The sequence below is a fragment of the Lonchura striata genome, chromosome 33, assembly GCF_046129695.1.
Source record: "Lonchura striata isolate bLonStr1 chromosome 33, bLonStr1.mat, whole genome shotgun sequence".
Lineage (NCBI taxonomy): Eukaryota > Metazoa > Chordata > Aves > Passeriformes > Estrildidae > Lonchura > Lonchura striata.
In genome coordinates this window covers 1,091,615-1,112,602 of record NC_134635.1, presented here as the reverse complement: position 1 = coordinate 1,112,602, position 20,988 = coordinate 1,091,615, and the positions used below count along the sequence as shown (strand labels likewise).

At 50.7% G+C, this 20,988-nt stretch overlaps 2 protein-coding genes across 2 annotated transcripts in view; one reads left to right on the top strand and one right to left on the bottom strand.

Annotated features, from left to right (window-relative positions):
• Positions 1-13,133, bottom strand: part of SMG5 (SMG5 nonsense mediated mRNA decay factor) — a 30,354-nt gene extending 17,221 nt beyond the window's left edge. Inside the window, exons 1-7 of the mRNA XM_021532193.3 lie at positions 13,021-13,133; positions 7,212-7,310; positions 6,484-6,607; positions 5,723-5,879; positions 2,753-2,842; positions 1,386-1,475; positions 345-423 (exon numbers count right to left, since the gene is read on the bottom strand). Coding sequence (XP_021387868.1) covers positions 345-423; positions 1,386-1,475; positions 2,753-2,842; positions 5,723-5,879; positions 6,484-6,607; positions 7,212-7,310; positions 13,021-13,097 — 716 coding nt within the window. The 5' untranslated portion in view covers positions 13,098-13,133. The remainder of the gene's footprint in view (positions 1-344; positions 424-1,385; positions 1,476-2,752; positions 2,843-5,722; positions 5,880-6,483; positions 6,608-7,211; positions 7,311-13,020) is intronic.
• Positions 13,134-14,045: 912 nt separating this feature from the next.
• TMEM79 (transmembrane protein 79) lies at positions 14,046-16,948 on the top strand. Its single transcript, XM_021532295.2, has 4 exons — positions 14,046-14,140; positions 14,960-15,793; positions 16,001-16,214; positions 16,439-16,948. Exons 2-4 carry the CDS (start codon positions 15,064-15,066, stop codon positions 16,641-16,643), a joined length of 1,149 nt encoding a protein of 382 aa, XP_021387970.2. The 5' UTR covers positions 14,046-14,140; positions 14,960-15,063; the 3' UTR covers positions 16,644-16,948.
• The last annotated feature ends 4,040 nt before the right edge of the window (positions 16,949-20,988 follow it).

Sequence of the window (20,988 nt, the reverse complement as noted above, 5' to 3'; positions counted from 1 at the left end):
AGGAATTCCACCAGCCCACACCACAGGGTGCCTCCCTCAGCATCTCCAACCCACTTCCAGCCTGGCTCACACAAGGAGCTTGGGCAAAGGCCTCCAGGTACAGCCCTGCACAGGTAGCACAATGGTTTGGTTTGGTTTCATTTGGTTTGGTTTGGTTTGACCGAGGCTCACTCTTATTACTACCAGTCCTACTCAAGGGCAAACCAAACCCACCTCTTTCCCTTCTCCTAAAATTCATTTGCCAAAAACAGTGCCAAGTTCAGAGTAAGGAGAAGAGGATCTGGCACCCACAGCAGCAGTGCAAGGCTTCCCTGCTCAGGACATGCAGATCTGCAAGAACTCACCAGCGTAAGTAGCAGTAGGTCGCTTCCACATTGTAGTATTTGCTCCCTGCCAATGTCCCCAGTTGGTTGAAGGGCATTCCTGTCAGGAAGGAGAGGGGTAATGGAATTTACTTGGAATTCTCCAATGGCCCTGGCTAGAAAGGAGATCCTTTCCCTTTCACTACATTTCCACAGAGGAGGGAAGCCAGGAGACACAAAGAGTAGTACAGCTGTAGTACAAAGGTCTGGACTACTCAATTCTTCCACCATGCAGGGTCTGTTTTCCATTTTACAGAGCTTTTAGATCCTCCCCACCTTGTGCCAGTTATCTATGTAAGACAGAAGAGCAAACAACACCTCCTCCTTTGTATTAAGAGTGGTGTGGCCTTGACTCCATATTCCCTGACAGAGACATCATCTTATCAGCATCTGAGAGTTCTACTGCAGCTCCTGTAGTGCAGAAACTTCTGCCACTTTTATTTGGGACCAGCCTTTCAAATAGTGAGAACTCTGCAAATACAGCATGTATAGAACATTTGGCTGGAATCACACACTTTAAGGTATGACACGCCCTCTACTCCAGCACAAATGTGTTCCCAGAAGGAGGCACTTCTGAAGGAGGAAGCAGCACATGAGATTTTTTTTTTCATGGATAAAAGGGGAAGGTGACTGATAATGCTCTGCTCCTGGCAATGGAGAGCTGGATCTGTGCTTAGCCCAGAGGTACAGCATCACCACAGCCAGGGAAGTCTGAGCTTCTCAGAGGTTCTCAGATGAATACAGTGAGGTCACTGGTAAAGAGCACCCTGGCTTTAGCTCCTCTGTTTGGTTTGCCAGCAAAAGAAAAATCACCTGAAAACCTCCCAGCAGAGACAGAGAAAATCCAGTAAAAAAATCTAAAAGCCCAGCAAAAGAAGTTCTTGAAGGAAGCAACTTTAACCAGAGGATAAAAGCAGTCCTCTCTCAGCTGCAGGATATAAACCTAACCAGTGTAGCACTACATTGTTCTTATATCGCAGCAACATTATTTTAACAACTATAAATTCATGGTAAGTTACTCACCAACTTGTGGTGCAACAGAAAGGGCTTGATAGTAAAATCGCTCAGCCAGCAGCTCCGTGTCCACACCTGCCAGCTCATTCTGATAGCGAGCTGAAAGGAAACCACACACCATGCATCACAAACCCAAAGACAGCATCTGCTGCAGAGCAGCAGCTTCCCTATTAAAAATACCACAAAACTTGAAATACTGGCCAAGTCAACAAATCCACCAAAGAACTGCTCTTGGCAAACACTGAAACACACAGGGTTTGCCAGGCTTGTCTGAAACACTTCTTTCACCTGCTCACACCACACAGCACAACTCCTGCCCTTTCCAGCCAAGGGCAGAGCCTACCACACTTGCAACATCACATGAACAAAAGGAAAACGTTCTTCTGCTCCATGTGCTAAGTGCTGATTCATCTATTCCTGAAGTAGCTCAGAGTTGTGTTCCATTTTCCTGTACCTCAGACTATATTCTTGTACAGCAGGGTGTGAAATCAAGTCGGCTGACTTAATAAAATACCTGTGGCTAGACTGAACTTTATTCATTTATTTTCTCACTCGCCCTTTTTTTTTTTTTTGACAAATATAGGCATTTTGGAAACCTTAGGTGACAGCACTGTGAAAAGGTGAGCACATTTCTCTCCCACGACTCAGGTAAGTCATTCCTACTACCCCCTCAAGACATTTATTTGCAATGCCATTCTTAGGCTGATTCATATGCAACACTAATACCAAACAGCTTTCACCAGCTTGGAAGCTGCAGCATCAGACATGTGTACCTGCACCACACTTCCAAGAGCTGCTTTCCACACAGCTGTTTTCCCCCTGCCTTTACTCCCACATGCTCACAATCAAGAAGCTGACACAATTACCACACACTTCAGGAGGTCGTGACTGTGGGATAGTCATGCCTGCTATAGAAAGGATGTCACACAGCCAAGCACAATGACAATGTGGCTTTGCAGTGGCAAAACTCTGGACTGATGCAATATTGCCTAAATCTGATTTTCAGTCCCACTGGTGGTGATGGAAGTGGCTTTGTAAGTCACAACTAAGCAGTCTGAACTGAACTCTCTTTAATCCCTCGTACTCTCAAAACGATGTAAATGAAAGCAAAGGCTTCCACTCTCACAGCCATGGCCACAGCTGCTTAGCAGCAGCAAATTCCTCATCTACCTGACCAAATACAAAGTTCCTGCAACTTGTAGCAGTTCAGGCATGAGGATTTCAGCTTATTGCAGTCTGTGACAAAGGTATCAGAGGGAAACAGAACGTGCAAGTAACCTTGGCTGGTGACCAACAGCAACAGCCTCACATGGTGGGTCCAGGCAGCATCTTTTTGCCATTTTAAAGGCTGCCCTGAGTTGCAATGCTGTCCTTACCTAGATCTCCCAGATAAACCAGACATCGGTGACAGGCCATCTGTGCCCACTCCATCTCCTTCTCTGATGCAGACACGGGTTTCTTGCAGCCTACGAGCAAACACACAATCACTCAGAGCACTGGTAGAGGCTGCTGAGAGGACACCCAAGCCACCCATGTCTCTGCCCAAGACACGCAAATCAAATCCTCCATGGTCACACCTCACTGCCAGCTGCACCATCTTGTAGAGCACCACTGGGTCACTCTTGTCAAAATGTGGAAAATAAATGCAGAAAAGTGTGGAAAATTGCTCAAAATGTGGAAAATAAATGCAGAAAAATACTTCCAGACTCTGCTGTTCACCCACTCCCCACTGGATTCTCTTGTGATGGGGCAGTGTGTGTCACTGCACCATCACCAGTCACTGAAATAAATGACTGTCAACATGTCTGTAAGGTCTGCCACAAAGACCTGACTCCATCTGCTGTCCCGTGACAGGACAAAGGCCAATTCCTGTCTATATGATCCTGTGATCACATTAACACAGCACTGAACACAAGTAATACAGCTGATCTCATTAGCATGGCTAATGAGGCTTTTATGGGAGCAGGACCACACCCCTGGAAGCCAGAACAAACTCTGAGCACCGGCTCTGGACACCAACACACAATGGGGACAGACCCTCTCCAACACTGAACACAGAAACAAACTCAGTTATCTCAGGACCAAGATGGAGAATTAGGACTGACCAGCCAAAAAGGGAAGAAATCAAACAAGCAAAAACTAGGACAGAAATCTGTGCTGTAGGCAGGGCAGCCAGAGTCAGTTAGGGAGAACTGCCTCTGGACAACAATGCCTTTGCAGTGGGTTCAGAAGGGCAACCGAGCTGGTGACAGGGCTGAAGGCACAGCCTGGGAAGAGAGGCCACAGACTTCAGGCTTGTCCAAGCTGGAGAAGAGGAGGCTGGGGGGACACCTCACTACTCTCTGCAGCTTCCTAAGGAGGAGAAGGTGCCAGTCTCCTTGGCATCCAGGGATAGGACACATGGAAATGGTTCAAAGATGCATCAAAGGAGGTTTAGACTGGACATGAGGAAGCCTCTCCTTACCAGATGGTGGTCACATGGAATGGATTTCCTAGAGAGCTGGTCAATGCCTCAGACCCATCAGTGTTTAAGAGGCATTTGGACAATGTCCTTGACAATACGTTTTAACTTCTGGTCAGCCCTGAGTTGCTCAGGCAGTTGGACTGGACAATCAGAGGTCCCTTCCCACTGAAATAATCTTGTCTATTCTATACTAAACTTATAATAGAAGAGCAACAGGCAGTGAAAAGTGTCAAGAGCAACAGAGGAAGGCTGCAGCCAGCTGATCTGAACTAACTGAAGTCATCACATGTGACTCAGTTCCTGGGCAGAGCCCAACCAGGCCACAGCTCAGCCAGAGACCAGGAGGCAAAGGCTGCTGCAAGTCCCCTCCGGAGAGCACCCGCTGCTGCTGGGCCACCAGGCTGGCCTCAGTCCTCCTGCTGCCAAGGACTCACACCTGATGGAAGAGGAAGTTCCTTCAAGCAGGAATCCCAAAGAAGATTTTGAAGACTGACCCATTCTGCACTCCACTTCCCTCCAGACTGAGGCTAAAAGGGTGGACATGAAATCTGGAGGCTGCAATGAGCTATTCCCACTTACCAAGAGGCATTGTACAAGCCACACTGTACAAATACACAGCCTTCAATCTGTCACCACATACACTGTTGGACTCACTCCCCCTTTTTTTGCTCTGAATCCTCTTGCTCCCATTCATATAACCATAAAGCTGTGCTCACCTCCATCTGTGGTTCATACGAGATCCTTTCAGATCCATCTTTTCTGGATAGGAAAAGTTACTTCTCTGCTCTTCAGTGTGCTCACCTGCAGCATCTTTTTAAATGAAGAGCCCAAACACAGCAAGAAACCTGAACAAGGGGAGCCCTTCATATGCAATCACCCCTCAGGGTATAAACCCACCTGGAATGTGCGTATTGAGGATTTATTAATTCTGCAGTACTGAGATAGACTTCTAAAAGCAACACTTGCCAAAAATATCTGCCTTTTAAGCCAACATTTTGAAGGCAATAGTGATACCACCATTTCCCAGAACTAAGAGTAGGATCCCATCAAGTAAAACCTTCTTTTGCTGAAGACACACTAACTTCCCTTAGCCAAGTGCTGCTGCCCTGTCCCCTGCCACCTTTAAGCACACCAGTTAAACCTTTGCTAATACAGCTCACAAAAAAAAGCTCAATTTCTCACCTGGACTCCCTCCACAACAGAAACATGTACCCTGAGGGCACTGAGTACAACCCCAGGCAAAGGAGAGCAGACCATTACAAGACAATCTAGGATGTGAATGCACAGGCAGTCTTGAGCTGTTTCAGGACTATAAATACTCTTATTCTTCTTCCTCTAACAGGTACAATAGCTCAGACTTCCCTGCACCTAAGGCCATGCAGAGGTCACACAGGCCAGCTAACATGAACTATGGGGCCTTCCTGTGTTCTCATTCCAAGATTCAAAAGCCACACAGTAAAAAGAGCATAGACAGAAGAAACACCAAAAGGAGGAAGAGTCTAACATCTAGCGAACAGGATGTACTGACAGAAATCTGTTGATTTCAAAAACCTAAACCCCTGTTTGTCTGCTTTAACTAAGCTTTTAAAAACATTCTATACAGCCAACAGTACTCTTCAGTTTTTCATAAAAACCTGCCATTACTAGACACTTTTACTAAAGAATTTTCTCACATTGTTTCCTTTCTATTAGAAACCTTTCTTTCTTCCCTAATTTAGTATTATTTAAAAGAAAAAGTGCGACAAAAAAGAAAGCAGGACAGTCTGTTCTAAACAGAGACCTTGCTAATCAGGGAAAAAAAAAATTATCTTGAATGCTGTGAAGAGGAAGTCACCTGTGGGGATTCAGCCTTGCCCATGAACCAAAGACCTTGAGCACAAACCTATGAGAGGGTCTGTCACGTGTGTCCAGTCGATGCAGCACTGCAGCTCCAGCTGGTAATGGGACTGGATGTAGAGCAGGAGGTGCTGGTAGAAGCCGATGCCAGCCACCAGGTGAGTCCGGTACGCGCACTCCAGGGTGCTGCGGCTGTGGATGTGCTGGGAGAAGGAAAAGGAGCACGTTAATGCAGCTCGGGCACGCTTTAGGCTTAGCTCTACTGAGTGCGAAGCAAGACACTCAGCTCTGATTCGTTTTGTACAGCTCTGTACCTCCTCCTGCTCAACCGTGTTCCCCCTAGTAGTATTTACTAAGGGTCAACATCAAGGAGAAATAATTGTAAAAACAAATAAATAAAATCAAAGTATTTGTTTAGAGCACCTTAAATGCACTCAGACCCCTGGAAAGCCAGGAGAGCTTATAGCATCAAAGAGCACTGAGGATCTTCCAGTGATCAACTTTCTTAAAAACAATCAGCACTGATAAAGACTCTTAAAACAATCACTCTGCCTGGAGAGATCTGTCTTAGGAAAAGGGGAACAGAAAAAATAAGCAAATTCTGTTGAAATGCCCTCTGCAATGGCAGGTTAGTGCTTAACTGCTCACTGCCAGACAAAGCACAAGGCAGCTCCATAGGAATTTGAGAGTGCCCAGCTCCCCACTCTGGGCTCAGACCACACCTTCTCCAAGCAAATGAAGCTTTAAACTTTGCCTCATCCACTGCACAGCTAGAGACCTTCTCATGCCAGAGCCACAGATACCTGCCTTTTTATTTGTTTTAATGAGCTGGATAACTTCATAGTAAACCTTTCTCCAGAGCAGTTCTTCTGCTTTTCTTCCATAATCCACTGGATGCAGGAACATCAGCTTCACGCACAGCTCCCGCAGCCTGGGACAGAGAGTAGAGCATTCTCAGTGAGCCCCTGCAGCCTCAAACACAGCTGCCACTACAGAAGCACAGAAGAGGAAAATCTGAATCCATTACAATGGCTGAGCCAGGCCATCTGGTGATGGTACAGCCTGGATCACTACCACACAAGAGCACCAGGAAAAGCCACATACTTCAACCAGTGCCCTCTGGGCTCAGCTGGCCATCAGTGTGACTTCCTGAAGTGCAAGAATGACAAGAATTGGCTTGACAGCTTAAAAAATTAGTAAGAATAATCATCCTCGCTCAGCAACCCCTACCCCGATAAAAGATTTTTACACACATGTAAGAAATTTCTGCCCCCCAGTTTTTATTACTAGGAAACAATTGGCCAACACAAAGACAATTTATTTCTATCAATGACATCCAGGAAAGCCATGGACTGCACTGCTCAAATACAGGTCTGAAATCCAGTTTCTGCTTCCAAAACCTAGAAGGATCCCAGGTTAACAGGTGCACTACAAACCAAATAAACATTAAAACTGCAGATTCAACAGCTCCACGTGTTGCTTCTCCCAGATTTTCCCCAGCCAAACACAAAACACAAGCATGCTGCCCAACTTACTTGTTCCTCAAGCTGATGTTCTCTGGCTTGAACACATCCTGATAAGCTGCCTTATTGCCAAGGATGAGATCCAGCCGGTGCACAGCCTCAACCACTGCCCTGCATGAGAAGACAGAGTCAAGAGTTTCAGGAGAGAAGGTCACCTGGGATCACTGCACATTGGACGTGTCTGCAAAGAACCACACTGGCCTATTTAGTTCCACTGTCAGCACACTGCCCTGTATCACACCACAGTCACTGATCTTCTTTTTGCACTCTAGTTGAACAAAGTTATGGAACTCAATAAAAAGCAGAGTTGCACACCTTATAGGCATTTTTCTGCAGAACAGTGGTTTAGTCACCACTTACTGCTGCCTCTCTGATAAAATATCTCAATTATTTCTACAGTTGCAAAATCAGAAATGTCTCTGGACATGTTGGCAACCTCGGCAATTACATCTGCTATACCTACGCTCAGATTAATTTAAATGTCTTCAACTCTGTGATTTTAAAAAATTGATTGAATTCTAAAAACTACTATTTTGATAGGTTAAGTTTTAATAATGTAAGAATCAAATCTCAACCAATTCCTGTTTTCTTACCAATCTGCCTATGAAAGAAGGCAATGTAAGTTTCTCATTTGCCAAAACTTCCCCATCTTTGTTACAGGGACTCACTGGTTGAACCCCTAGTTTCCTCAGTGACAGGTAACAGATACTCAAACCCACCCTAAAAGAGGAAATTTGTTCCAAGGTTTTCTCCCCCAAAAGGCAGAGTGAGCAACCTCCAAACCTCTGAGCCATGCAAAAAAGTACTTTAGTGAATCACTGCCCAAGACCCTCCTCCTGGAGAAAGAATCCCACTGTGTCTAAATCTCAAGCACTCAGAAGTTCGTGGATGTGAACAAATCACGCCACAGTTCTGAACACTGCAATAAAACAAACCTAGGGACTTTCAGCACCATTAGTGCTAAACCTCACCAATAGCTCATGGTCAGCTCGATACAGCACGATAACTGTCAACCCTTCCTACACAAGAGGTCACCTCCAGCCTCTGCCTTTGCTCCACCTGTACCCAAGGGCACCAAACCCACTCCTGAAGTTAACTTTCCCCAGCTCTTTTTTAAGCAGTACATCTCCCAAGCCATCAGCTACCAAACCCCAGTGGTCCTTGTTCTCCCCCTCAGCTTCATATCCACCGCACCCATTGTCACTCCTCATTTGCTCCAATTCCTGTCCCACCAAGAGCTGTTGGAGCAAGGAGCTGAAGACAATTACAATGTACTGTGAACACAAAAGAAAGCAGGAGCAGAGCAAACTCCTGCCAAGCAGAGCAGAGAAGTGCTGCAGCCAGTCTGCTCCCCCTCCCGAAATCCCCATTACCTGCACATCAGGAACTCCCCCATCACACTCAGAGCACCATGCAGTGACAGCCTGCTGCTCCTGCACCGATGGTGGACAAACAGAGCACAGGGCACCCCCAAACCAATGCCTGCAGGCCCACGTTCTGGGAGGCTGAAACCACCACCACTTCCTTGAAAACTAAAGATGTTACTGCAAAGTAACCGACAGTTTCCTATGCCAGCACCTTCCCAGCAAAGCAAATCTCTCTTCACAAACTCACTACACCCAAAGGAACCTCCCTGAAACAAGCCCCAGGACATTCCAGAGCTCACAGAGAAAATGTCCCATCTCCTGGGACAGAAAGCCTCTCACTCAAGGTAAAGAAATCTCACTTGTTTCCAGTAACCACAGAAACCATCAGGAAAAGGGAAGCGTGGGGAATAGAAGTATCTCATGCAACGCCTAGGGAAAGAGGAACACCAGAGACTTGAACCAGTTTCTTACTGAATAATCATGAAGAAAGCCAAGGAGATAGTAAGAATCACACAAAAAATCTTGTTACATTCTTGACAACCAGCCCCTCCTGCTCACTGTCCTCTTTCTCATATGGCCTGAAAGGTGTTTGCAAACTCTGACAGCTTCATACCCTCATAGCAGGAAAGAAGCAAGTAAAATACATTTTGGTTTACAGGTAACAGGCACTGAGTGTGCAGCATCCATGCAAGCTCATATTTGGGTTAGGACAACCCAAAAAGCCCCCAGTTTAGCTTCCCCACAACAGAACCCTACAAAGCACAGGCAATGCACCTCTCCTTACTACAGCCTCAGACTGCTGTCCTAGCTGTGGCTCTCAAAGTCCCTTCCAGCACACCAGGAGCTGACTGGCTTCCTCTACAAAGGGTGACCAGGGGAAAGAGGAACTGCTGGTTCATTTGATTCCCAGAGAGAACTACAATAGTTGATTCCTGACATAAGCAGTAAAGCAGCTGTAAAATAACATTCTGTGGGCAACAAATCTCAGCTGTGTGCATCTGAAACAAGCACACGTGTCCATAACAGCCAATGTGGAAAATGATCCCAGTGGCCTGCCAAATGAGAAGTACAAAAAAGTTTCCTTCTGGGGACAGAAGGACATCACCTTCCCATCAAGGTGGCCCAGAGGGTATCTGCCATACAACCTAATTTTATACAACAACCCATGGATGGGCACATGCACACACTTGGTATTTCTGCTGTTCTTTCAGTGTTTGTAAAGAAACAGAGTTTGTGACCAGAGAGCAGCAAGGCTGACACTAGGATGTGTGTCATGAAGCGTCACACTTCATCAGCCCTAAGGGAGGCCTCAGCTGAAACACTGCCTTCTGCACATCCACACAGGCCCTGTGGTGCTGCTGGAAGAGAAGAAGGCAGGAGTAAAGCAGAATGTGACAGCTGGTGATTCCCTGCCAGGATCCCACATCTGTGGTGCTGGGGAAAGAGGACTCAGTGAGGACAAAAGGGACAGGAGCCAGCCTCACTCCAGAAATGCTGGGAAACACCAACACAGCTGCTATGGGCCATGCTCTGCTGGAAATGCACTTTAGCATCTGTGCCCTCAATTGTCCAAGACCACAGGTTGAACTTTCCCTAGCAGTTAAGAACGGAAATCCTGTCCCAGGACCCACTTTTCTACCTGCTGTGTTTAAACATTGCTTTCAGACAGTATATTAGAGCCACAAAGGAGGCACATCAGATGCCAGTCTATTAAAAGAAACAAATACAGCACATGGTGCCAAGCAGGGTGGAAACAGGCTAATGCCAAGTCTTCTCGAGCCATATAGACACTGATCAGCCCCTTTTCCTCCGTGCAATTAACACTCTGGGACGGAGCAGGACAGCAGGGAGAATTATTTGTCCCCTCTGTTTATTTAGGACATCACTAAGAGCCACAGTATCTGAGGAGTAAGACATTATTAAGAGAAAAGACCTGCAAGTCTTTTAGCTGTGCTCTGGCATGTGTCAGTACACTTTCTGGAACAGGTTCCACAAAACAACAGCAACACTGAGTCCATGAGCTAATGGTTACCCAGAAAGCTGTAAAATAAACCTGGTCACCTTACGCTACAACAAGCATTGTAAAAGTGCACCCATTATAATGCAGTTGCCACATTTCAAGGTGAAACCTGGGAACTCTCAATCTAGGAAGACTTGGAAAAGATCAAAGAGTACCCTATGAGAAGCAATGGGCACCTTCCTCTCTGAAAGGACACTCTTGACAGCCAACATGCTGCCAAGGACCTTGGAGACCTGAGCTCAGCTCCCACAAGCTGACAACACGCTGATCCCATGGGATCACAGTTTAGAGCTGGGACTATGGCATTCACGCATCTGTGACTCAAAGGTGCCACTTAGTGGGACAGTCATGAGCTCTCAGACCACAGCCACCACACAACAGGCAGGAAACTCCCACTTCAGGCTGGAACAGATGAGAACTGACAGGAGACTGTGAAGGTGGGAACCTGCTCAGAGAACTGTCAGCTACAAGGATAGAAATTTGTGGCCACTGCAGGTACTATAAATCCTGCACTAAAATCACAATGCTTCCTCCCTGCTAAAGAAGAGCTGTCCCTGCAGGAGGAGGGTGCTTCTTTTTCTGCTGTAAGAACTCTCTAGAGCAACTACACGCCTTATTCTGCTACAAAAATTCAAACAGAAAACAACCCCTCCCTTGCAGGGATGACAATTCCTCATCTGGCCACAGGCCGTTCTCTTGCTGGCTGCAGCAGAACGTGAGGTTCCACTTGACAGATGAGCTGAGCAGCACCAGGAAAACAAAGCAAAACAGGTCTTGAACAACAACGAGGAGGGTTTCAACAAAGGCAGAAGCACACACATCCTGCACATCCTCTCCAGCCCTGTCCCACACTCCTTGGGCAGGGACAGTGCTCTGCTGCTCTAGCTCAGCCTCCAGCAGATGTGGTGGAGATCACTGAAGGTGCAGCAGACACAGAGCCCCACAGCCCGGGGTGCTCTGGGCAGGACTGTGCAGCCTATACCTCCATCACAAGGTAAAACCCTGCCCTGCTGTAGAGGTAGGCAGTGAGGTCCCACAAGGTGCAAGGACACAGCCAATGTCATCAAGACAAAAAGAAATGGACCCTCATGTAAAATTCATCTCTTGTCTCCATCATTTTGCTCATCTTTGAGACCCAGAGCTGCTGCTGGAACTCCTGTGGATCTGAGCCAGAAAGGAACAATTTCTGGGCTGCCCTCACAAAACAGATCAGGAGCAGAGGGGGCCTGAGCTCACCAAGGCCAGCAGGAGTGCCCCAGTCCTGTTCTCTGATGCCATTTCCAATGCATGGTGTAGAAATGTGGGACCAGAGTCCCAGGGAGTGCTTAACTGGAAAGATCTGCAGCTGGAGCTGTCTTGCCCTCCACACAATAGCAAAGTGTCCCAGCTCACACTCCTGCTCATCACACCCACTCCAGCACTTCTCACATAATCCCTGCATAGTACCAAAGCCAGGGACACCCTCTCCAACCCCTCTCTCTCTGGATGACCCCACATCTCACCCTTATCCCACTGTATCCCAACAACTCCTTTCCACTCAGCCCCCACCATTCTCTCTGAATCCCACTGAATCCCTTTTTCCACCTCCCCATGTCCTTACTCATTATCCTGGGTGTCCCCTTACCCCCTTCCTGGTCTCCCACCTATCTCCTTCCCCTATCTCTCCATTCTCCCATCTTACCTGGATCTCCCACAGCTCCTTCCCCCAGTCCCTTGGTCTGACTAATCTGCCCTGAAGCCACCAGACTCCTTTTCCCCAGTGGAACCCCTCCATGTGTTGCTTATCCCCTCTGGATCTCATACAACTCCCTTCCACACATTGCCTTTCCCTGGTCTTCCCTAAACCTCCTCCCTCTCCTCTCCCTTTGCACTGCATCCTTTCCCTGGATTTCCCCACAACTTCACTTCAGTCTTCCCTAAATTCCATAATCTCCTTTCCCCATCTTCTCTGAATAGCCCTCCAATTCCCTTCGCCCTCGTTCTCCCAGTCTCCCCCGGATTCCCCTGGATTCAGGAGCCCCCTCCCCACCCCGCTCCATCAATCCCTGCTGTTACCTCGATTCCACCATCTCCTTCCCCCCGAATCCTTCCCTGACAACTCCCTCATCTCCTTTCCTTCCATCTTCCCTATATCCCGCCACCTCCTTCACCCTGCTCCTCGCCAGGCTCGCCCAAGCTCCCCCGCCCCAATCCCCTTCGCTGCCGTCACCCCCAGTCCCCGCCGGACGCTGCCCAGCCCCATTCTCCCTCTGCTCTCCTCGGGCACCCCCAGTTACCCCCCGTCCCCCTGAGTAACCCCCCGACCGTCTCCACGCCGGCCCTCCCCAGCCTCACCGGGAGCCGCCCCGGCCCCTTCCCGACACCGGCTGCCCCCGGTGTCCGCCAGCCCGCTCCCCTTCTCGGCCACCGCATCCCCTCCGGCCCCTCTGCTCACCGGTACAGCCGCTTGGTGTGCAGCACCTTGGCCTCCGGCTCGCCGCTCTCGCCGGCGGCCCCGCCACCCTGGCTCATGGCGCCCGCGGCAGGCCCGGCCCGGCCCCGCGGCCCCTCAGCACCGCCCGCGCCGCCGCCGCCGCCGCCCCCGGGCCCGCTCGGCCGCCATGGCTGCCCCCTGGCCCTCACTGCTCTCGCGAGATTTCCCGCGGCCGCGCCGCGCCGGGCGGGCAGGGCGGCGGCGGGGGCGACCTGGTCTCGCGAGAGCCAGCTCGCGCGAGAGGCCCGCACTTAGTGCTGGCAACATGGCGGCGGCCGCCTCAGGCGGGCGGGCCCGGTGCCGGGGCGGGCGCGGTGCCGGGGCGGGCCCGGTGCCGGGGCGGGCCCGGTGCCGCCCGGTGCCCGGGTCGAGCGCTGCACCAGAGCACCCCGCCTGGCTGTGGGGTCGGGAGCGGGGGCGACGGCGCAGGAATTCCTCCCCGCGCTCTGGGATCCCGAGGGACTGGCCAGGCATCCCGGCGGGTCCTGTGGGGCCGCGGCTCCCGCAGTGGTGTCTTCATGCTGAACCTTCTCACCTTCTGTAAACGTAACTGTGCCGTCACGTAACTTCTGTAAGAAAAGTTGCTCAAAATAAAACGACTTTGTATTTCAAGCATTGTGTTAGGTTACGATACATAAATGTTCTTTAGGTGGGCGGTGATGTGTATTAGACGGGTTAATGTAAATTTTACTGTATAGAAGGTGTAACTTCGTGTTACCCTTGGTGCGCTTGATTTGTGGAAAGCTCCACCTCGCACCCTCGCAGAATGAGCAAGGGCTGACTTGTCCGTCCCCTTTTTAAACTCTCTGTGTGTTTAGAGAGCTCTTTAACTTGGCACGCCCCGAGCGGCCCACAGGGAGCCGGGGGTCCCCCGCCTGCCACGGGGGACAGCGCCGGGCTCGCCCCGTCCCCTCCGCCGAGCCCCCGGGGCCACGCCGGGCTGGGACGGGCGGAGCGCCCGCCCCTCCGCCCGCCCCACCTGAGCCGGTTCGGCAGGTTCGCGGCGCGGAGGCGCCGGGAGAGCGCTGGAATCCCGCAGGGTCCCGCAGAGCTGCCCCCATGGCCCCCCGCCCGAGCCCGAGTGAGTGCTGCCGCGAGGGGAGGCGCTGCCCGGGGGAAGCGGGGCTGGGGGCTGCCAGAGGGGCTGGGCTCCGGGACCGGGCGCTGGAGGCACGGGAAACCTGGGAAGCTGTTTCAGCCCTAGTTCCGTGTGTGGGTCGCGGAGGAAGCCCCAAGCGGCTCCGTGCCTCAGTTTCCCCACACCTGTGGCCAGGCCAAGTTCCTGAGGGTGCAGGGATCAATGTGCTGAGAGGAGCGAAGGAGAAACGTTCATTGCAGGAGGCAGGCAGGACACTGAGGACGGGCCAAGAGACAAGGTTTCCCTAAGGGTAACAACATGGAGCTCTGCCCGTACCTCCTGCACCCATGGAAGGGCACCCAGCAGCCACTTTTGTCCACCCCACATCAGTCTCAGCTACAAGAGGCAGCAAACCTGGCCCGTGCCCGCTGTAGCCATGGTTCTGGGAAGCAGCTAGGTCACCTCTCCCCAGGGCTTGGCTGGTCCTGGCCCGGGAGAGAGCCACCAAGGAGCCAGTTGTATCTGCTGGGTTGTGCCCAGCTAGAACCCCCAGGATGTTGAAGTTATTCCTAGGCAGCCCTGTTTTGCAGCCAGACCTACACCTCCAGAGTTCACCCCTCCCAGGACAGTACCTGACCCTGCTGCCAGGGGCCAGAGCACAGGGACACCAGGCACTGCTTTCCCCTCCTAGTGCAAGGACAGCCGGGTAGTGGGGGCTCCAGGGCTGCCAGTTTGCTCCCACTTTGTAACTGGTGCTGTGCATGTGACCCCAAACCTCTCATTTCTGATGTAAATTTATCTGTCTCCTTTCTCCTGGTCCAGGGTGAAAGCAGAAAGGACAGGAACTTTATCCCCTCTGAACACCACAAGTGCAGGCAGCAGTGTTACCAACCCCCATCCCTGGCAGTGTGGAGCTGGACACTCTCATGGCTGCTGCAGACCCTGTCCAGCCCCCTGAGGAGGTGGCTCTGCTGGAGCTGGGGAAGGTGGCCCTGGCCAAGGTGCCACCAGCCCCAGGTGAGCACCAGGGGGACCCTGATTCCACCCTGCCATGGGACCAGAGTCAGCACAATGCCTGGGGCCAGCCGGAGCTCGTGGAGACAAAGAGGCGCTCGAGTCCTGAGGGTGGCCATGAAGACCCAGAGGAAGCTGCTCCCACCTGCCCCACAGTCGAGGCTGAAGATGAGGAAGTGCCCCGGCTGCCCGTGATGGCGGCCCACGTCTTTGTGCCCATCGACCCGCAGTGCATCGAGCAGAGTCCCATCAAGCAGAAGCAGCACCCAACCCCATGGCCCCGGGAGGAGAGCAGGGGGGATGTTCCCCCCAGCGTCCCCCCCAGTGACAGACCCAGCAGCCTCCACCACAAGCAGGTCTTCCTCCCCGTTGGCCCCTCGCGCTGCCGGAACCCACTGGGCTTTGAGGGGCACATGGCCAAGCCCCCGGCTGAGGGGTCACGGTGCCCGTGTGCCAGGGACTGTGGCACTGATAATCTCAAGGCTGTGGCATCAGTGGCAGGAGCCCTTCTCCTCTGCCCTTGCCTCATCTATGGTGCCTACATCTTCTTGCCCTTCGATGCCCCACTGCTGCCCACCGTCAGCGCCCGCCTGGTCTACACATTGCGCTGTGCCACCTTTGCCACCTTCCCCATCGTGCTGGGTGAGCCATGGGCTTGGGTATGAGTGCTTTACTCCTGCTCTGGGCTACGTGAGCCTGGGGCTGCAGGAGCAGAGTGGGGCTGAGCTCTTTGTGGCTCTGTTGCTCCCACCAGGAGCAGCAAATGGAGATTTTCTCCCCTCCTGCTTCTACCCAAACCCCACCGTGGCTCCACTGGGCATCCACTGAGCCTCTCTCTCTGTCCCTCAGGAATAATCGTCAGTGGCATCTCCCGCCTCTGCTCCTCCGCCCTGGAGCCCTTTGGAGAGCTCCACCAGGAGGTGGAGATCCACCGCACTTACGTCTCCCAGTCTGTCCATCTCTTCATCCTCTACTTCTTCAACATGGCTGTGCTGGCCACCTACCTCCCACAGGAGCTCCTCAAGCTCATCCCACTGCTCACAGGGCTCTTCGCCATCTCCCGGTAAGTGGCTCCTTCACCCCAGGCTGCTGGCTCTGTCAGTGCCAGCCAGCACCGTGCCTTGGAGCAAACTCCCACTGTGGCAGCACCTTACGCAGCTCCCCAAAGCCAGGAAGGGTTCCTCTTCCTACGGCAGCCATGCCTGGGAAATCCCCACTGGTCAGAACCAGTGAGTGCCAGCCCCACAGCATCACCCTGGCTGAGCCCGCACCCTCTGCCTTCTCCAGGCTGATTTTCTGGATGTCCTACGCCATCGGCCGCTCCTTCCGTGCCTTTGGCTTCAGCATGACCTTCCTGCCGCTCCTGGCCATGCTGCTCTGGAACCTGTATGGCATGTTCATCCTGGAGCCCGAGAACCTCCTGTCCTTGGCAACGCCAACGCCCGAGGGCCACTCCAAGGAGAGCCGAGCTAAACTCCGGCACTGGGGCTGAGGGAGGCCAGGAGATGGGGCGCCTGCACCCTACGAGTCTGAGCCCTCCTTCATGCACTGCCTCAAGAGCCCTGACAGCACAGGGGTGCTGGCACATCCAGCTGGGCCCCCGCTCCCTGCCTGGACACAGGGAGGTTTTGCTGGGCCCACCGAGCCAGGCTACAAACCCTCTGCACCACGAGACTCCTGCTGCAGCTGAAGAAGGGCCAGAGCAGGACAATGCAAGCGCTCTTCCCTGGGAATGGGGTGGGATTTGCTTCCTCTCCTGCTGGAGCCAACTTTGCCCAATAAAGCCCTTAACAAGCAGCTCTGTGGCTGGTTTGCAGAGGGTGAGTTAAATTCCCCAAAGAATGACTCAGAGCTTTGCCTACAGGATGTAATCATCCAGCCTCAAAATTATGTTTCCAAGAGGGAAAAAATGTTTCTCTCAGACTGTTCCTCTCCCAGCCCTGCATCCCACTCCTGGGTCCCTGCATAGCCAGTCTCACCTTGTTTGTCCCTCCTCTTCCTCCTGGTGGAGGTTCAGCACCCAGTTCACTCAGCAGTTGGTTGGACAGGAGGGAGGAAGCCCTCCCCAGGGAGAAGCCAGGTTGGGTGACACAGCACCAGGTTTGCCATGGCCCAGGGCTAGGGATGGCCAGTCCTCCCCAGGATGGGTGCTGGGCCCCTCCTTCTGCAGACATGAATGGACCCCTGGGAGTTCCTGTCTGATGGCCTCAGTTCCCAGTCATAATCCAAAGCAGTGAAAAACCCACTCAGTCAAGGAAAAGCCACTCCAGCTCCAGATCTGCCAGGTGTCTGGCTTGTCCCACCTCCCATACTGCAATGCTGTATCACAGGAACAGCCCAGCCAAACCAAGAATGGGAACCAGGGAGCTGAGGGACTGCAGTGAAGCTGTTTCAAGGGAGGTGTCTTGGTTTGAAAGCCAGGTGTCCACCAAGGAAGGCAGGAACCTCCCCTGCAGTGGAAAATGTGACCCCCTTCCCTCCAAATTATTTTAACTCTGAAATCAAAGGGCTTTCAGATATGGGAAGTGTGATATATATACACTTCTTTACTAGTATGTACATGTATAACCAGGCAAACAACAATGTGAAAAACACGTTCACTTTCCTGTGAAAATTTTAAAAGCTGAATAAAGGGCAATAGGAGACAAGGACCATAGAGCAAAGGTTGTTAGAGCCAGGTGTATCTTGGCACTCAGTCAAGAGTCCACTGTTATCTTCAGGGCCACCTCTTAAATACCTTTTCCCTTACATCAGCCTGTTGTATGGTCATAGACTCTTATGCAGAGTAAACTTTTTCCCCAAACTAGTTTACATGTTCCAAGAACTGTTTAGCATGGCTTCTCCTTGGATCTACCCTTTTAAAACATGTGTATTCCTTGATTGTGGCTTTAATCCTTTTTTATCATCATCTTCAGTTTTTGTCCCCGGTCCACACGGTCTTCAAACAGTGAGTGCTGCGATATTTGGCAGATCTGTAGCAGCTGTCTTCTTCATACGTTTATTGGATGTTATCCCATCCAAGCAGCATTTTAACACAAACATACTTATATCAGCTATTCCACTACTATATCTGAACTTAATTAACAGCAGAAATAAAACCTATATCTTTATAGCAAAGCTATTTAACACCACACATATGAAATCTATTTTAATATTTGCGAAAAACGGGTATTATTATATGTATCTATATCAGCAGCATCGGCAGCAGCACACACAAGCAGAAAGCGCAATTAAATCTGCTCCTTTCCCCGTCCCTGCAGTTCCGGGCGCGGCCAGCGGGGGCGCGGCGGCCGCGGGCGGCTGCGCTGCCGCCCCCGCAGCCGCAGGGGGCGCCGTGCGCGGGCCCCGCGCGGCAATGGCGGCTCGGCCGCGGGCAGCCCTGAGGGGACACAGACCGCCCCCGGCCCGCCGGCCGCGGAACAAAGGAGAATTAAGCGCGGCTGCAGAGGAGGAAAAGCGGAGTAGACAGCACCAAGGAGTGGCCGCGGCAACACGCTGCCGGCAGAGGGTCCGGCGGGAGCCGGTCCCGGTGGTTCGGCGCCACACGCGCTGGTTCTGCGCTCCCAGCGCTCAGGCCTGCCAGGAAAATTAACCCACAAACACCAGAGCTCTATGTCCGAAAAGGGGACGGAGGAATCCTCTAACTTTAGTCGGTTAAAGGGAAAGGTCGTGGGCATTTTCCATGGGGTCTCTCAAATTGCTGCAGAATGCAGCCTCCATTTTATCCTAATTTCCCGGCGGCATTTCCTTCTCTCTTTCCTCCTTGCCTGAGGTACTTGAGAGGCACAGACTTTCTGAAACGCCTGATACCTAAGACCCCTTTCTAATGTAAACCCCACCACCGCCTCTTTATATTTTCTTTACATCAATCAGTTGAATTCCTAGGGAATTTATAGTTCTTCCCATTGTTTCTTTAATCTCTCAGTATCCAGTTTTATTTATCAGCAGACCTACAGCTGGTTTGTAAAGACAAATCTCTCCCATTCACCAACCAGTGGAATCCTTCTATTGTTTCTTGTATCTCCCAGCGCTAGTTTTACCTACCAGCAGACCCACAGTTTGCTTGTAAGGACAAACGCCTCATTCCTTTCAGGCCGCAGGGAAAGAGGAAAACGGCTCCTTAGAAACACAGCCAAACCCAGCCAAACCTCCTTCACCTTTTTTTCTGGGCCATTCCAATGGAATGTTGCGACCTAGCTACATCTTTTGTTTCTTAATTACCCCATTTGTCTCTCGGCAACGCCGTTGTCCCCCATTGTCTTTCGATTTCTGGCCCATCCAGTTTTCAGTGATAATTACAGGGACCGAGGGCAGAGACCTTTTACGGTATCAGTGCCCAGAAAGGCTTCCACCTCCACATGGTTTTCTCTCTCAAATCGCTCTGCCCTACAAGGCTTTGTCTTCCCCTCTCACAGTTACTGGTCCCTTCTAGTTCCCAGGGTGCCAGCAGCTGGCAGGAAGAAAGGAAAATACAGCGAAGGTGTAGATTGGATGCATTAACCTCTGACAGTCAACACGAGGAAGGTGCTTTGCAGAGAAAGTCGAGTCTCTTCTTTATAAAAAGCTCTGAGTTTCTCAGGCCCAGGACAGGTGCTTGTGTCACCGTTTGGAAACTGAGAACAGCCTGCCCTGGCTGCAGCAAAGCCCGTGGAAGGGTGGGGTGGGAGAGACAAGCCCAGCCTATGGTTCAGTGATGTGGGTTTTTTTAGTTCTTTTATATTTTTTAAAGGCAGACACAGGTGTTCTGAGTGCAGCATTGCTAAAAGAATCATTAATGATGACGTTGATGTTATATTGGACTCTCATGACACTAATGAGATTCTGTAATTTTACATATTGGGTTTGGTTATGTGGAGGAACAGCTGATTCTACCCTGTTCCAGTCTACTCATTCCCATCTCCTCACTTTTCTTCCTGGGATGAAATACAGCAGTGTTCCTTAACCAGAGCTACCAGAGAGAGCAATGTGTCCCACACCGTGGTTCTATGGCCTCTCAAGGCTGGCTACTTTGAAACAGAGATTTTTGGAGTTCACTTAAGTTAACAAAATTATTTATTATTATTTACATTCTTTCCCAACTATTTCCTAGGCTTCTGCCTGGTTTCCGTTTTCTCTCTGACTGAACTGAGACTATCCACAGTTAACTAATAATTGATTGCTTGTCAACACAATGTTTAGTTTTTATAATGAAGAATATAGAAACTGACAAATAGCTTTTAGGAACATAAGACAATTCGGGCCTCCTCTGTTCTGAAACCAATTGAAGACAAGGAATGGGAGTTCTACCAAGAGTTCATTTGTCATATTTGCAGTGAAAAGGTAGAAAGGTCAGAACAACGAAGACTTCATTTACTTACTCATTTTGGGACCCATCCCATGAAAGGGACCACCGACCCATTTCAAGGAACAAACCACACATGATTAATAGCTTTTGAAATTATTAGCATACAAAGCAAGGAATGGGCTGTACCAAAATGATGAATATGTATTTGTATTTTGGGTAGTCAATACTTGTACGGATAAAAGGACTCTGTAATCACCTGGAGGCTGCAGTGTGTATTTGGGAGCTATCCCGCACGCTGCCCGGCGAATAAACACACACTTTCTAACTTTATACTGTCTGAGAGTTTTTGTCCGTCACAGTTGGATATTAGTACTAGATCAATATCCATATTTCTTTAATAATTCACCTAAGCCTACTGAGACTGACAGACAGTACTCAGATAAGCACCGAAAGACCAAAAGCACATGCACAGAAGAGTTCAAAAGTTCAACTATGAAGAAGACCACGATCTTCAGTCTCAAGAGACCACCAGGGACCCCCGCAGGACCACCAC

Coding starts and splice junctions, on each gene's coding strand:
- TMEM79 (XM_021532295.2), top strand. CDS start 15,064: ATGGCTGCTGCAGACCCTGTCCAGCCCCCTGAGGAGGTGGCTCTGCTG. Junction 15,794..16,000: donor CACCTTCCCCATCGTGCTGG/GTGAGCCATGGG, acceptor TCTGTCCCTCAG/GAATAATCGTCAGTGGCATC. Junction 16,215..16,438: donor GGGCTCTTCGCCATCTCCCG/GTAAGTGGCTCC, acceptor TGCCTTCTCCAG/GCTGATTTTCTGGATGTCCT.